Source organism: Raphanus sativus, chromosome 6, assembly GCF_000801105.2.
Source record: "Raphanus sativus cultivar WK10039 chromosome 6, ASM80110v3, whole genome shotgun sequence".
NCBI lineage: Eukaryota > Viridiplantae > Streptophyta > Magnoliopsida > Brassicales > Brassicaceae > Raphanus > Raphanus sativus.
This window is the reverse complement of record NC_079516.1, coordinates 12,757,466-12,775,197: the sequence shown is the minus strand read 5'-3', so window position 1 is coordinate 12,775,197 and position 17,732 is coordinate 12,757,466. Positions and strand designations below refer to the sequence as shown.

Here is a 17,732-nt window from a genome sequence, read left to right as displayed (position 1 = left end):
AATATTATTCGTCTAAAATAATCATAAGCAAAATTTAAACTTTATATATATATTTCAAATCAAAATAATAATTTAAAGTTTATTTATATCAAAAACTGATTCAAAATACACACATTTTCAAAATTTTATTTTACTAAAATATTTTCTAATAACCATTATTAAAAAACTATTTTCAATATATATAAAAAATACAATACAAAGCCAAATTTCATATATCAACTTAAATTATGATTTTTATATTTCACATTAAATTTTTAAAATATAATATATGTGATTATTTATATGATATTACGTATAAAATACTATTAATTATATGTTTGTTCTGTTTTAAAGGAGAAAATAGATTGTGAATTAATGGTGAGTTTTCGGGTACCCACTCGCATTTGGTTCAGGTCTATTTGGTTTTCGGGTTTTCGGGGTCAAAGATTTCAGTCTTATTCGGATATTTCTAAATTTTGGTTCAGATTTGATTCAGATATTTTCGGGTTTGGATAACCCATTTAAATTAATTTACAAATTTATTATATATTTAAATTTCTCAAAATATATAAACAAAATAATATGTTACATATAAATTTGAATAAAAATATCAGAACACCTAAACTTAACGTATACATGGTATGATTTAAATATTTTGGGAGAGAATCAATAATTATTTTAAGTATTTTTGATATTTTGAGTATACTATAACTATTTTAAATATTTACAATTGACTATTTATATACATTTTCAATTATCTAAACCAACTTAAAAGTACTATATATATTCTGAATTTTTTATATTCATTAAATCTTAAAAAATAATATATATATATAAGTATATAAATCTTTTTTAAATACATTCGGGTATCTGAAGTACTTTGATTCGGATCGGATTCAGTTTCAGTTATCTAAATACCAAAATTTTGAATAATTTGAATATTTATCAATTTGGGTTCGGGTTGGTACTTCTTTTTCGATCAGGATCGGTTCGATTTTTTAGATTTGAATTTTTTTTCAAATTCTAATATTAACATGAAAAACAAATAGCAATATATCTTATAAAAAATACACCCGCACGGGCGTGCGGGTCAAAATCTAGTCTTTACATTAAAAATAGAAATAATTATATCTTTATATAAAGATCTTCTCTGCTCTCTGAGTATAAATCATATCAGCTCGCTGCAACGCTCTGTTACTTGCAACTCACCCAAAATCAAAAGAGAATACCTTTCGGTAAACCCTAAAAATTCTCTTTTGATCTTCTCTTTTAGGTTCTAAACTTTTAGGTTTACGTAAAACCTTTTGAATTCTCTGTGTTTAAAAGGATTCACCATTATTATTATTTTTTTCTGGGCTATCGTAGTTACACGAAGAAAGATTCTATTTTTTAACTAAACGTTTTTTAAGGACTAGAGAATTGTGAAGAAAGAAGATGGGTAATTTATTCTGCTGTATCCAAGTCGACCAATCAACGGTAGCCATCACAGAAACGTTTGGGAAGTTCGAAGATGTTCTTGAGCCTGGTTGTCACTTTCTTCCATGGGTTCTTGGTAAGCAAGTTGCTGGTCACCTCTCTCTAAGGCTTCAGCAGTTGGATGTTCGTTGCGAGACTAAGACAAAGGTCTCTCAACTATATTTTTAATCTCTTATCAGAGTCTCGATGGTTTTAAGTTTAGTACTAATCTAGTTTGGTGTGTGTTTGTGTTATTGCAGGATAATATGTTTGTTAATGTGGTTGCATCTATTCAGTTCCGTGCCTTGGCTAATAAGGCTAATGATGCGTTTTACAAACTCCAGCAACACTAGGAGTCAGATCCAAGCTTATGTCTTTGATGGTAAGTGTCAACAACATTGATTTAGAAAGTGTTGAACGTGTTGTTGAAGTTGAATTTTTTTTTTTTTTGCAGTTATCAGAGCAAGTGTCCCCAAGCTGCTTCTTGACGATGTCTTTGAGCAGAAGAATGAGATTGCCAAAGCTGTTGAAGAAGAGCTTGAGAAGGTATATACATGACCCTCTCCTCTTTTACCATGTGCAAGTTGAGTAGTAAAAAAATATCTAATTAAAAATAAATTTTAAAAAAACTAAATATATAAAGGTCTAAGACTTTAAAATTTTAAATGTATTTTTAGTCTTAGACCTTCGAATTTAAAGGAAACATTAAACATATATAAACGAAATTATATGAATTTTTAAAACTGCATCATTATTTCGTTAAATATATAAATATGATCATTCTTGTGGCTGCTTAAGAATGTTCGCTTTGTATCTCTCTGACACTTGTAGGCGATGTCTGCTTATGGTTTTGAGATTGTGCAAACTCTCATCGTTGACATTGAGCCTGATGAACATGTCAAACGAGCCATGAACGAAATCAACGCTGGTAACAAAACCTTACCATTATTTCAACTATAGACTTATATTCTTCTTTCTTGTATGTTTGAGTTTCTTGCTTCCTGTGCCCTTTATAGCTGCAAGGATGAGGCTTGCTGCACACGAAAAGGCAGAAGCTGAGAAAATCCTTCAGATTAAGAGAGCTGAAGGTGAAGCCGAGGCCAAGTACCTATCTGGTCTAGGTATAGCACGTCAGAGGCAAGCCATTGTTGACGGTTTACGTGACAGTGTCTTGGGATTCTCTGTCAATGTGCCCGGGACAACTGCTAAAGATGTGATGGACATGGTGCTTGTTACTCAGTACTTTGACACCATGAAGGAGATTGGTGCTAGTTCCAAATCTTCCGCTGTGTTCATACCTCACGGACCAGGAGCTGTTCGTGATGTGGCTACTCAGATCAGAGATGGGCTCCTTCAAGGCTCCTTTTCAGAGCAGTCTTGAAGTTAGTTGGACTAAGTTAATGTTCCTGTTGCCTTTACTAGGCTTGTTGTGTTTTTAAGATTGGAGTGCTAATATAGCTTTATGTTTTTTATTAGTTTTTATTTCAACTATTTGTGTGGATTTCGTCAAAAAAAAAAACAGTATTTGTGTGGATTGAACAAAAATGGTTTTTTTTTCTTCTTATTCTGTCAATTTAATTTCAATTTTTCTAGACATATCAGAAAGGATAAACAAAGTCAAAGACGAAGGCTTTGAATGGTGTCCATGTAGTTAAGAACGTGAATGATTTTATTATGTCAAATTGTGGACCATTCACATTCATATTTATGCTAATGCGTCAAACACTTCATTTTCCAATTGAAGCTTTTGATATGATTTAACGGCTAATCAGAGGCGTACCTACAGTTCATTGGAAAAGGCATTTGTCTCAGGTCCCCATTTAAACTAGATATATTTGGGGCTCTTAAATGACAAAAGTCACATCTACCTCAGTGGTTTAACCGTTTTTCAAAGATGCACTCCACCTGCGTTCGACCAAATCTCTTAATATTTTCAATTCTTTTCTCCTATCTTATGTAAGCATGGCTATACATATGTAATAATTTTTTTTAACATTAGACTTATGTATATGGTTGACATGATTAGTCACGATATATTGTATCTAAAACCTTTTCTTAATACAACTACAAATAAATTTATTTTTCAAACTTGCTTTAGGCCCCCAAAACTCTTGGCACGGCACTGCGGCTAATCCCATCAGTTTGGGTAGAATTGCACTTAGTGCTAAAAAGTAAAAGAGTACATACTTCTCAACATCCATTTTGTTGTGCTTATATTTTACACCCGACCTAACGTTACTAAAATTAACGCCATAAAATGCGTTTATCCAAGTAATTTCAGCGCAGCTCTAACGTATTAGTTTTGGTAAACTCTATAGCTATATGATTTTCATTTTGAGATTCTATAGCTATATCATATATGTTTCTTTTTTAACGTGTAGTCATTGGCATTGAAAATTCATAGGAAACTTCATTCAATGTCCGCACGCTATTAGGGCCATCTTCTTGTTATGGCAAGTAGACATTGACATTGTCATATGTTTTGCAGGGGCTTATATATAGGATCAATAATACATCTCAGAAGACAAAAGGTTTCTTTCACATGGTGAGATTGTGAGAATAATATTAATATGAAACGATTCTTAAACTTTAATGGTCATAAGTGGTGATGTATAAACTTGGCATGATCATGATGCTACCTACTATACCTAATAATAAACGATTATAGTTGCTAGAAGTAGAAAATCCAGCTTTTTGGTTATTTGACATTAAAGTGTACTCTTGTTTGTTTCCACTATCATGGTGTATTAAGTAAGTTACCATCTTGTCCCTTAGTATTACTCTATATTTCAACTCAATATCCCTCATAATTAGTTTACCATCTTGGCATCTTGTATGGTGAGAGATTCTCATGTTTCTTTTCTTTTTTTTACGTACCAAACTATCTATTGATATCATCTTATAGGTGAACATAAGATTTTAATATCAGTTGATCCATATGAATGCGTTGTCATGGTCTTAAAAAAAGCACAACATAAACTTAAATCTTTCCAATGTTGTAATAAGCAGGGGCGAAGCCACCCTAAGCACTATGGGTGCAAGTGCACCCCCTATATTTTAGAAATTTAAATTTTTAGGTAGGAAATGTGAGGAAAATGTGGTGATTTGGCTAAAATGCACCCATAATATCCTAATGACTCAGGTTCGAATCCCTCCTATTAATTATTTTGCACCCAGTTGAAAAAATCCCTAGCTTCGCCCCTGGTAATAAGAATTACCAAATGCATTAAACTGAAAGTATTAGATTACACAACATATGGTTTCGGTACAAGTTACAACTTAATTAAACAAGCAACACTTATTGGCACAAACAAAGCAACATAATGTTTTATACGGTGAGATTGATAGAGAGTTTAGGAACGAAATGAGATGATGAGAGCTGAGCTTAACTTTGATCTGAATAAATTGACGAATTATTAACAGAGAGATTTAAAAACACAATTTATAAGGCGGCTCAACTTTATCGGCAAGGCCCGGTTTCATTAATATCCATGATGTAAATCCTTACCAAAAAAGCCCGTTTACATTAAACCAAGAACTAAGGGTGCAACTGAAATGCATTTTTTTTGGAATAGAAACTTCCTGAATGCTTAATTCCTTTTCATTCCACAAAATATTCACCAGTTGCAATGAAAAAAAAAATGGGTATTCCATCTCATTCTATATTACTTCTTTCCATTCCAAAAAAAAATTCAACCCTCTTTTGAAAAATCATTCCACGTAAAAATAGTTTTGGAACAAATGGAATACTAATTCCATTCCTTTGGATTCCACCAATTATCATTCCTTTAATTCCACTTATTCCTTTTATTAACATCCAGTTACAGCCTAAGATAGACCAAGAAGCAGCTGCTAGTGATGAGTTACAGAAGATAACTAAGTTCTCTGAATCTGGTGGTGTAGGATCAGAAAAATTGCAGATTACAGTTTACAGAGATCCAAGAAGAAACAGAGCAGCAACAGATCATCCAAAAGGGAAGTAAAAACAAAACTAGGCTTTCTAGATACAAACACATTTCATATGGTAGGTTTGCTTGTAAGAGAACATGCACTTAGGTTTTGGGATTAGGCACCTAGCTTGATTTAATAATAGTTAGTTATTAAATAAAATAAGTCAAGACTTGATACACAAGTAACCTCAGTCATTTGATTGCTTGCCTTATTTAAAAATATATATACTTCTACACACAAAGAGTAGCAAGAACCATTACCATGCTGGTTTCCTAAGCTATAAGAGAGACTGTACGAAGAGCGAGAGTCATATCTGGTCTCAGACAACACAAAAGATGATCGTAACTAAGAGGAAGCATGAGTGAAGAGCCTGTAAGAAGAAATCAAAGCGCTGACCGCAAACGCCACAAACGCTACAAAAGAAACTGATATCGATGCCGTTGCCATTTGAGTAAACTCATCTTTACCCCAATTAGATATCCAATCATCAACTCGAGTAGCAGCACATGAGGAAGCCGACATCAGAAGATATGCAAGAAGCTAGAAAAAAGCTCATCAGAATCAATATTTCTTTTATTACATATGCAAAAAATGTTGTAGAACTCACTTGATCCATAAAGAAGACGAAGATGTCGTGACATCCGCAGTTTAACATGTAAGTCTCTTTCGCGATGTAGCAAGCAGCGTCACAAACTTCAAATGCAGAGTAAACGAATGCTATAACGTTCACAACCAAACAATACCTGCAAAAGTTCGTGTTGCTAGCAGGGTCAGTTCCAAGGTTTTAAAAACTCTACACAATTTAGTAAGGATTTTAAAATTCTAAACAATTTGGTTTAACTCAAGAAATTTGGGGATTCAAAACCAATGCTTCAATTAGGTATGTTGGAGTCAGTTGCTTCATTTTTCTTCGGATTGATTAGCTCGGTTCAGCTAAAATCTTGCCAAATTGAACCGGAAAATTTTGGATTAGTTTCGGTTAGTTCTGATTCAGAAGTTTGTACCAAAATTTTTGAGTTCTGCTAAAATTTAGAAAATTATTGGCTAAGTTTGGTTATTTCAATTCAGATTTTGCTCCGTTCAGTTCGTAATTTTGGTAAAGATTAATATAGTTTTTTTTTTTTTGACTAAGATTAATATAGTTTCTATTCTTTTTTTTTTAGAAAACTAAACTAAAAGATCAAATCAAATCAAACCAAACCATCTAATAGATTATCGAATCAAAAAACTGATTTTTTCAATTATCATCGAATCAGACCAAACCAAACCTCCTAACTGAACTGAACCGAACTCGCAGATTAGGTGCGGTTAATAACCGCATGCATAGTTTGACTCGGTTCCTAGGACATGCTATGGTTGTTATTAGTCTCAACTATAAACCCTAATTAACAAGGCGTAAAGAAGAAGAGAGTGACGTGACCTGTACTCTTTGTATTGATCATATGAGTCACCGCTCCACCCTCTAGTCTTATCAGCCGCCATAATAGAAAACGATATCACGCACAAAACCACTTCACACACTCTAAACCCCACCGCCGCCACAGCCACCGATTCGTCTCTCCTCGTTCTGTTCGCCGCCGCCGCCGATTCTCCAACCTTCCTCGTCGTGGTCGTCGTCGTCGTAGTCTCTGGAACTTCCTCTCTCACCCAGCGATTCAGCACCACCATAGACGACGGAGAAGCTGCTCTCGCGTTTCTCTGACGCCGCGGCGGCGGCGGATACTGAGGAGGAGGAGGAGGAAGAGGCGGGAACTTGCTGTTGGTTACAGTGGCGTTTTCGAGTTTGAAAGGGGAGGCTTCGGGGGAAACGTAACGGCTCTCCGGCGGTGGATCTCCGGCGTCTGAGAGAGGGGAGTGGAATCGGAGAGGAGAGTGTGGTGATTCCATGTAACTCTGTGGTTCTGAGTTCGTTGAGGTAGTTCGCTTCATGGTGTGTGTGTGTGTGTTTGTCTTTGTGTTTGTGTTTGTCTCTGAGTTTGTGCAGTGAGAAAGTGGAAGAGAAAAAAAGAAACTTTAACTCTGTTTTCTTATTTATTTACGCGGCAATGGAAGAAGAGAAAAGGTAAACGGGACCCACTTTTTCATTTCTTCGTGGAGAATTAAACCATCAGTGATCCACTGTGACGATTGTACCAGTGCACCAATCTAGTATGACGCATTTTAAATGTGCATTCAGATGTTGTTACTTATTATGACGCAATCAATAAGATGTTTTACGTCTTCGTGCATGTGTGTTGCTGATTTTATTTGCTCTTTTTACTATCCATAAAGATTCCGTATTGCAAAAGTAATATTACCAACTTACTAAATAAAAACACACATATACGATAATACGATATGCATTGTTCAATTCTGTTAGATTTTTACTAATCACGAATTTGTAGTCGACAAATGTAATAGCATGAGTGTTGTTTAATAGTCGACTTTATCATTCTACTATTACATATTTAGTTCTGTATGAATCCATCGTTTTGATATATATAACAAACCAAAAACATAAGCCCAGTTCTCAAATGAAAATCAGCATAAAAGTTAAAGGTAGTCTAAGAAAACACACATAAAGAATATACACCAAGACGAAAGCCAAGCTAAAGTAGAGCATGATTGATCTCTATCAATTATTTTTATTTTCAATCTTGTCAAATATTTTGTAGTTTTTTTTAATATTCCCTTTTCAATCAAATGTCTTCTCTCTTTAAAGTAAAAAATTAAAAGCATTGTTTTGCCTTTTGCAGTTTTGCTCTTTGTTTAAAGCACAAAGTAATCCACCCACTCCAATTTCTTTTCTCTTTTAATTATTTTTTATGTCTTTTTGTACCATATGAATCTTTCAAAATCCATCGTCACAACTCTTTCCTTTTTCCATCTTACAAGCATTTATTTTTGTTTGGAATGAATAGATCACAAAAGTCGTTCTTGAATCAGTTTAAACCAGATGGAAGCAATGATTTTAGCGGACTGGTAAGCTCTCTGCGTAGTAGAAGGCCAGATCCAGCAGTTTTCGATCACATGCTCCTAAAATACTATACTTGGTGAGCAAATATACTATTTGATTTCAGGTTTAAGGATCCTTAACCGGACAGAACCAAAACGAACCCAAAACAAGAGAACCTCTATTTATTTATTACACTGATCTTAAACATCAAACTGTAATGGACGAGTTTTCTTTCTCCAAACAATGTTGTAAAATAATTTAATAATGTAATAAAAATTACATATGGTTCAACATGTCAAAGTTATAATCATTTCAATTTTAATCCAAAATGATGAAGGGAACCCCTTTCTTTCAATTCTTCCTAATCAAGAAACGTTTAACTTTAAGGGTTCCTCTTCTTTTTTTTTGTATTTTCGCTGGCATTTCTTCTGATACTAATTCTAACGATGAAACTGATCTCACCACTCGATGATGGTGCTTCTTGTAAAACAGAAGAAAAAAATGGGGAACTGCAATCCTTAGTTGCAATTATCAAGCTTGGGAAAGCTCGATTTCAGCATTCAAATTGCTCCTTTCTTTATCTTCATCATCGTCTTTCCAGTTAGTTGTTTTATAGTAAAGTGCGTATAATATAAATTGTATTGTTCCTGATAGGCATCCAAGAGCATTTGGGATCTGTTTTCATGAAACAAATCAACATATCACCGCTTTTTAGTAAAATACAAAACGATATATCGATTGAGTTGAACATCAAATGGAAGCTTACCAAAATATAGAGGTCGAATTTAAGACATGCATAAACGATCCAAATGGCTCCGTTCATGAAGTTGGCTAAAGACAAGAAGAACGGCATGTACTTCACGCTCTTTGTCTTTATCACAAGTGCCTGTTCAACATTAATTAAACACATTAGTTAACAAGACACCAAGAAATAAATGAAAAAAAAAACACAACAATAAATAAAAACTTGCATTGATAGAGAAATGAAATAGAAGAATATATAGCATACCATGACGGTTAAAGGCGAAGCATACATGATAATATTGAAAATAATGCACAAGATCCCAACAAGCATAGATCTCTGTTTTGTTGTATGCAAAAAATACAATGTGCAGAAGACGACCACAGCCATGAATATCACCTCAATTACCATAGCTATTGCGATCCTTTTCTGTATAAAAAACAAAATTTCATCAGTATTCATGTAAGAAACTATAAACAACCTTTCTAGAGACTATTCATGGTTCCCTGGTTATGTACCCGGCCGGATGAAATATTTGTTTTGGTCCCATATTTTGAAGAACTATTATATATATATATATATATGGTTTCCAAATTATCAAATAAAATTGTTAAAACTAACCTAAAAATGTTTGTCACCCCTTATATCTAAAACCGACCTTGAATACAAAAAAAAAAACACAATATGCATTAATACATGCATGTGTTAGGGGATTATAAACTTACACGGACAGGCGAGGTAGCGAAGATGAAGAAGATGATGACATAAACGAGTTCCATGACAAGACCAGCTCCGTTAATGGTGATGACGAGGAGACTGTCGGGTTGGACGAAAGGAAGTCCGTAAAAGGTCCACATCATGCAGTTTAAAACAGTAGCTACGTAAGGATCTGGCTTAAATTCAGATACCGATTTCATCTTCCATATCTTCACCATCGTTGGTCTGCATAATTGAACACATATACATACATTATCGCATGAATTAATTTACCATCATTTGACAACAACAGAACATATAATATGTTATATGTAACTTACATTGGAGCCGAGAACAAGCCGAAGGCGATCACGTTTCCTGAACATAACCAAAAAAGAATTCACTAATTAGCAACGTTTTGTTTTGTTGATTGGCATAATTTGTATGTTTGGTTAAATTTTGAGGACTTACCGATGATTCCGACGATCGTCCGGGCAGTGTTGGTGTCCGTCATGTTGCTATATATCTCCACGAATTCTTGTCTTTTTATAAATTTTCTCAAAGATCTAGATTTCTAGAGAAAAAAGATATTAGATTAATTAATTCGATTATTCTTTCTTCTTTATATATAAAAGATATTTCTTTAGAGTCTTGTCAATTTTTGTTTCTGATATGTGATAAGTTAGGTTTGATTGATGAAACAACTCCTTTTTTGTTTTTTCCTAGTATTTGATTATTTTTGGTTTACGTTTTATCAACAACAGAAAAGTATGGAGTTTAATAGCAAATTTTGTGAGTCACTAGAGTCTGGATAGACTAACAAATGCGTAACACGTGTTTAATATGTGAACCAGGAAAGCCGTCGACTCCGCTCGTACCCCATGCATGAGAAACATCCGGCTCTTCGTTCACATTCACACCTTCTTTGTCATTCTTTTCTCTCAACCATAAATACATATTATCAATAAAGAGAATATTTAATTCCAAGCATGTTTATACTCTTTTCGGTCAACAAAAACAAAAAAAGTTCTTTCTCATATTTCCAATCATGTAAGCGTGTATATGCCCATTTGGCAATGCTTCAGTCTCGGCTAAGCTATCCTTTTACTAGTGTCTTGTGTGCTTGTGTTAATTAGTTTTTTTTGTAAACTATGCTTGTGTTAATTAGTTAAGGCCACTGTTTCACCAATGTTGCTTGTTCTTTCTCCTTGGTGTTTAGATATTTGTTTTTTTATCAGCTACTAGTATATTCGTTGTAACAGCTGTCAAAATTCTAAAACTTTGGTATAAAATTTAACATTTAGACCAAAAAAAACTTTCCAATCATATTAACAATATTATTTACTTTTTTTTTTGACAAAAAAAAACAACATTATTTACTGTTAAAGCTAAATTCCATTCTAAGCCTTTTGTTTCCTTTTGTATTTATAAATTATTTAAAATTTGAAAAGATAATAGTACACTCGAAAAATCTCATTGTTGATTGGTTCGATGATTTTCCTTTTAATATGGATTGGGTTTTTTAAAGGGAGAATTGGAAAAAGAAGACACTTTTCTTGTTTGTTTGTCCAAATAAGACTTTTGAAACTTTTGGTCATTTTGGACAGTTTTTGCCCTTGTATTGTGAAAAAAATAGTAAACTAAAGTTAAAAAATATAAAAAAATATAGAAATCATTAGAAACCAAAGTATACATACTTTTCTGTTTAAATTTTTTTTTTTTTAAATATGGAACTATGTTTTATTTAATGTCAAAGCTAGGATAGAATACTTGTTCTAACCATCTACGTAGTGTACAAATCGAATACAAAGTATTATACATAGGTTTACCTTGGACAGAAAATATAAACTACAGTTTCTTCAATAGTCTACCCAAGATAGATTTTGTGTCGTATTATTCTAGCTAGATATCTTCAATCTACATAGGGCTTTTTTACAAGTTCTACCCTAGACTCAGTGAAATACCTTTTATTTTTTTCACGTCATACCTTGTTATGCCTTTTACTTTATAATAGCCTACGGCATAATGTAGTTTCCACTCTCTCTACACCTTTCTGCCTTAAGTAGGATGTCTATTCTAGCCAAATATAGTAAAAATGGAAACTTCCAAATTTCGTGGTCATATGTTTCCTAAATCTATCCTAAATATCTCTAAGTATATTCTCCCCACGATTTTCTCCTCTCTTCACACGATCTCTATCTCTCTCGTTCCTCTCTCATCTTCATCGACAAACATCTCTTCTATCAACCAACACAAGATGGTTCTAATCTATGTAAAATCTGGTGTATGGATGTCAAATTTGAGTGACGAGTGGAGTTTCTTGCCAGACAAGCAAAGGCGTGGTCGAACGGTGACATTAGAAACAACTACTTCATTGGAGGAACTCAAGATCATGGTGTGTGAAGATTATGGGGTTGACCCTAATTTGGTTACTGTCGAGTTCAGTTATGAGATGGTGAATCAAAGAGGAAATCCGCCCATTAGTATGAGCAATGATCGACAAGTGAGTAACTTTGTGGGCTACGCAAAGAAGGATTCCTCTACAACCTTGTGTGTCACGTTCTCTGGTACTGGTACTGGTGTAAAGGAAAAGGAACGAGTCAAGGTCGATTTGAATAAGGAGCCGTGTGATTCAAGTAATGTTGAGGAAGGTGAAGTTCCTGACATAAATCTGGGAGATTTTGCAGAAGCATCAAGAGAGCATCGTGATAAAAGGAAGAATCATGTCGGTGTAGATGGTTCCGGCGATGATGGTTTAAAGAGTGAAAACTATGGAGATAGTGAAAAGAAAGAGAAATCCGAAGCTGGGAACCCAGATTTCGTGAAGAAAGATCAACTTTTCCGAAGTAAACGTGTTCTAAAGGCAACAATGGAAATTTGGGCGATGAAGAATAATTATGATTTCATTGTTACCAAATCAACGAAAAAATGGTGGTCTATACGATGTAAGGATAACACGTGCAACTGGACTGTGCGTGCGGAATGTGTTGATGGTTCTACATATTTCATGATCAATAAATGTGTGGGTATACACTCATGTGCTCCTTCAAAGAAAAGCAAATTCGGAAAAATGGCGTCGGCAAGAACAATTGGGAAGCTGATACAACATCGATTTGATGATGCTAGTGATGGCCCCAAAGCAAAGGATATCATGCAGTTTATGAGGATGGAGCATAGCTGCGAGATTACTTATTGGCACGCTTGGGAAGCTCGTGAGTATGCAATTGCAGCTGTTAGAGGTATACCAGACGAAAGCTATGCAAAGATACCATCATATTTGCATATGATTAAAGAAGCTAATCCTGGTACACACACTCACTATGAAACTAAAAAGGATGGTAGATTCATGTATCTATTTATGTCCTTTGGGCAATCGGTTAGAGGATTTCGGAGTTCAATGCGCAAGGTGATTGTTGTTGATGGAACTTTTCTGAAAAATAAATACAAAGGAGTTCTACTTGTTGCTACAGCTGTAGATGGTAACTCCAACTTGTATCCAGTTGCATTTGGAGTTGTTGATTCAGAGAATAACGAATCATGCGAGTGGTTCTTCCGACAGTTGAATGTGGTTATTGCTGATAGTAAAGACTTAGCTTTTGTGTCAGATAGAAATGCGTCAATTGCTAAATCAATTGGAACTGTCTACCCACGATCAAAACACGGAATTTGCATTCATCATTTGCTGACCAATGTGGTTAAATTCTTCAGTACAAAGGGGTTCACTGCCTTGGTCGAAAAGGCATCAAAGGCGTATAGGCATTGTGAATTTCAGGAACGTTTCACTGAAATTGTTGATATCAGTCCGGCGCTTGGAAGATATCTACAGGAGGCTGATGTAAGAAAATGGGCTCGTTCTCTTTTCCCTGGATCCAGGTATGACATCAGGACCAATAACCCTGCCGAGTCGATTAATTCAGTTCTGAGATCACCTAGACAATTTCCAGTAATTCCTTTGCTAGATAGTATAAGAGAACTGTTGACCCGATGGTTCTACGAGCGTCGCATGTTAAGCTCCAAACATATTGATCCTTTAACCGTTAAGGTGGAGAAAAAGATTGATAGGAGAATTGTCAAGGCTCGAGGGTTTCAGGTTCTCAAGGTTGACAACTTCAGATCACTTGTTAAAGGAGACATATATGATTGTCATGTTGATCTGGAAGCTAGAACATGCACATGTGGGAAGTTTGATATAGGAAAAATTCCATGCAGACACGCCATTCCTGCAATTTATTCTCGAGGTATGCAAGTATATAAACATTATAATTAAGCCTATAAATTTCTGGTATTTTGCTGCATTTTGACATTGCTCGGTCTCTTTTTTGACACAGGTATGGAAGTACACCGGTTTACTGATAGCGTCTATAGCACTGCAACGTGGAGAGATGCCTATGCGGAATCCATTAATCCCATACCAGTTCCAGAGGCTGAATGGAATATCCCTGATGTGGTTAAACTTGCGAAGATCTTACCACCAGACACAAGAAAGAGTTCTGGTAGACCAGTAAAGAGAAGGTATGAACACTACAACAAATATAGGTATTGATAGCAGATTATAATAGCACAATTTTCGTAACTGCTATGGAAAGGTAATTGAAAGTCTGGATAACAAATTTATAGCATTTTACTTATGCTATGCCGAAAAATCAGTTAAGCGGGATTAAAAACTCACTAATCACCCGAGTTTTTACACTTAGCACCAACACTTAGAAAAAAAAGAGTTTTCGCGGCCAATTAGCAAAACCCATTACTTTTCATAGCATTAGAAAAAAGGGCTTTTCGTTTTCTTCGTCTTCTCTTCTTCTCCACATCGAGCTCAACGCTCTCTCCACCATCTTCGACTCGATTCCTCGTCGCTCACCAACATTAATCTCGTCGCTCATCCTAACCAAGTTTCCAATTCGATTCAGCCATCATCATCTCCGATTTTAAATCCGAGATTCTAAATCTTACCCTAACTCCAAACCCTAACTCCAAACCCCATATATTTAAATTCATAAATTAAACATCAAATCTAATATTCTCTACTTACATCTAATATCTTAAAAAATAGCTCTACACTCAAATTTTCAAAATATACAAATATTAAACCAAAACCCAATTTTTTTACTCAAAACACTTTAACATAAATATTAATCTTAAAACTTTGTTAAATATTCTAACTACTTTATATTTGCTCACAGTTTATCCTACTTTAAATTAACTACAAGTATATTTTCTAAGTACAAATATTAAATTTAAATTATAGACTGCAAAATATAAATTTTGAATAAACATAACTTAAAAGAATACAAAAAGAATCACCAAATAAAGAAAGACAAAACAAAAGAAAATAAAAAAGAAAGATAAAGTTATCTTGGCCAATTAGATCCATATGCAAGGATCACCTTCTCAACTGTTGGATTACATTAAATCAAGGGCTGAAATTTATTCTTTTTATTTATTCTTTTCTGGTTCTCTCCTCTCTGTCGACATTCATTCACTTTTTTTTTCTTCTTTTCATCTTCTCTCACTCTCATCTCTCCCATCTCTGTAACTCACCAACTCTCTCATGTCTTACTTTTCAGATCTGGTAAGGATGAAGATGATAATGGAAACGACAAAGACTGAGACTCGCTGGGACGCGGCACCGAGGCTCACCGGAGAAGAAGAGCGCCCGAGTCTCTTCTATCTCACCTCTCTCTCTCTCTCTCTCTCTCTCTCTCTCTCTCTCTCTCTCTCTCTCTCTCTCTCTCTCTCTCTCTCTCTCTCTCTCTCTCTCTGTTTTCATTACTTATGATTTTGTTTTTGTTTTTTTTCTGGTAAACGAAGGTAAATGAGGCAGAGAAGATGATGTTCGGTGGTGGTCCATTTGTCCGAGGAAGATGTAGAAGAAGAATAAATTGATGGCTTTGAGGAGGAAGAAGACAAATCCACCAGCATCTCCACCGGAAACTCGCCGCGAAGGAGGATGGCGAAGAGGCTGAAGTTGACGGCTAAGAGGCTGAAGAGATGCTTGACTATGGATTAGGTTTAGGTTTTTGGTTTATTGTAGGTTTGTGTGGTTTAGTGTAAGTTTATTTGATTTACTCGGTTTCTTTTTTAATTTTGGTCAGTTTGTAAACCGAGATTTATATGTAAACCAATTTAAATTTATAAATAGTAATTAATTTAATGAAATAAATTTCGATTTAAATATTTAAATATTTATTTTTGATAATGTTATTACAAAATTTAATATAACACGGACTATTTTCTATTAGTAAATTCAATACAGCATATAAGAACAGTTGTTCTATAATTTTCTATAGCATGGATAATGTGTAATAAATAACTGCACCACATCAAAATAATTATGCTATGAAAGGTTATTCTATGATAGCGGCATACTAAAACGCTATTGTATATAGGTACTCTATTATAGCGTCTTATTTTATAGCATTTATAAAACCGCTATGAATACCATTTAATAGCGTTATCTGTATGCTATGAAAAGCCATATTTGTTGTAGTGGAAACTGTAGAAGACAAGATTAGATCTTCTCAAGGATCGACAAAGAAGAAAAAGCATAAGTGCAGCCGGTGTGGTATGGAGGGACACAAGAGAGGAACATGTGATTTTAAAATTTCTGAGAAGTTCTGAGGAACAAGAAAGAGTTCTCTGTTATTTGCTTTTTGTTTTAATACATTGTTGAGACAAATCGATCTTCCTATTGACAGGTTAAAACATTGTTGAGACAAATCGATCTTCCTATTGCAAATCACCAAGAAACACCAAAGAACATAGTTTTACATTTATTTGGAAAAACAGAACAACAAACTGAGCATCATGCAAATGTAAGGTACATGAAGACCATAACAAAACAACACACAAACACAGCTTTGATGACCCTTAACTCTCTAATGCACTCCATGGAATTTTCTTCACAACGAGCAATTGCTTCTTCCATTTCTTCAACTCTACTCGTATGGCGTTTCAGGATGGTCTCAGAAGCTGTCATTGATTTATGAAACTCGGAATTGTCCACGAGCAGCACGTCAAACAGATCCCGAAAATCTTCAATTTCTTCAACAACTGATATATCAGTCCATTTGAACAAGTGTGTTTTGTCCTTCATGATTAACAACAACAAACAGTTAGATTGGAGCAAGGACACGGTTATATGAATAGAGACTAACCTTCTCAGATCCCATCGGACAACAATGGAACAATCTTCCCGGATTTTTGACAGTGTTTGAAGTGAAACGATCCACTGCCTTGCCGCAATTGCATCTTGTCGGAATTCCTCTTTCGTTGGTTTGTCGATTGCTTGAATTCAAAGAAGAACCGACCGAAGACATGATTGAGTTGATCGCCCAAGTTTTCTCCCCTTGGTTTCTCTCTGTCGTGAAAGAATGAGGAAGAAAGAGGATTAGGTCAAAAAAATAATAAAAAACGACATCGTTTTACTAGGTAGAATACATGTTTTATACCTGAGGCAGATCTGTTAAATATCATGAAAAACGATTTAGGGGTTCGTTTAGGGATTAGTTAGGGTATGTACTTTCACCATATATCCACTAAAGTAGTGTTTATACCTGAAACAAAATAATATTTTATTAGTGGCTATAAGAACTACAAATGGAATTATGAAACAAATACATGTCATTCTCAACACAAATTATAAGAGTTTAGACTAAAAGCTTCTTATGTATAGGGATCATATAGGGTTCATTTAGGGTTCGATTACGGTTTATGGTAAAGATTGAGTTCGTTAAGGGTTAACTCTAATATGTTTACGGCTTAGGGGTTCGTTTCTAAGTTTCGTGGTTTAGGGTTTGTTTAGGGTTTAGGGTAAAGATTAGAGGTTTAGTATGTATTATAATAGAGTTTAGTGGTTTAGGGTATTTGGAGAACTCTCAAAATAATTCCTAGAAAACCCTAAAACAGAGTATTGTCAGAAATAAATAGCCAACTTAAATAGTTTCATGTCACATAATTCCTAGAAAACTCTAAAAT

General features: G+C 34.5%; 4 protein-coding genes and 1 pseudogene across 4 annotated transcripts; 2 read left to right on the top strand and 3 right to left on the bottom strand.

Moving 5' to 3' along the window:
* The first annotated feature begins 1,165 nt into the window (after positions 1-1,165).
* Positions 1,166-2,997, top strand: LOC108829048 (hypersensitive-induced response protein 1-like; annotated as a pseudogene).
* Positions 2,998-5,211: 2,214 nt separating this feature from the next.
* LOC108829044 (CASP-like protein 4A2) lies at positions 5,212-7,471 on the bottom strand. Its single transcript, XM_018602702.2, has 3 exons — positions 6,806-7,471; positions 5,993-6,128; positions 5,212-5,925 (listed from the first exon to the last, which is right to left on the bottom strand). Exons 1-3 carry the CDS (start codon positions 7,312-7,314, stop codon positions 5,731-5,733), a joined length of 840 nt encoding a protein of 279 aa, XP_018458204.2. The 5' UTR covers positions 7,315-7,471; the 3' UTR covers positions 5,212-5,730.
* Positions 7,472-8,480: 1,009 nt separating this feature from the next.
* LOC130496194 (bidirectional sugar transporter SWEET5-like) lies at positions 8,481-10,506 on the bottom strand. Its single transcript, XM_056988044.1, has 6 exons — positions 10,230-10,506; positions 10,100-10,136; positions 9,788-10,004; positions 9,330-9,491; positions 9,087-9,206; positions 8,481-8,995 (listed from the first exon to the last, which is right to left on the bottom strand). The coding sequence occupies exons 1-6, from the start codon at positions 10,270-10,272 to the stop codon at positions 8,852-8,854; spliced, it is 723 nt and encodes a 240-aa protein (XP_056844024.1). The 5' UTR covers positions 10,273-10,506; the 3' UTR covers positions 8,481-8,851.
* Positions 10,507-12,048: 1,542 nt separating this feature from the next.
* On the top strand, positions 12,049-15,365 carry LOC130495550 (uncharacterized). Its single transcript, XM_056986960.1, has 3 exons — positions 12,049-13,996; positions 14,087-14,270; positions 15,323-15,365. The coding sequence occupies exons 1-3, from the start codon at positions 12,049-12,051 to the stop codon at positions 15,363-15,365; spliced, it is 2,175 nt and encodes a 724-aa protein (XP_056842940.1).
* Positions 15,366-16,560: 1,195 nt separating this feature from the next.
* On the bottom strand, positions 16,561-17,074 carry LOC130495549 (uncharacterized protein At1g43920, Chloroplastic-like). The gene is made up of 2 exons (XM_056986959.1): positions 16,913-17,074; positions 16,561-16,845 (listed from the first exon to the last, which is right to left on the bottom strand). Exons 1-2 carry the CDS (start codon positions 17,072-17,074, stop codon positions 16,561-16,563), a joined length of 447 nt encoding a protein of 148 aa, XP_056842939.1.
* Positions 17,075-17,732: the final 658 nt, after the last annotated feature.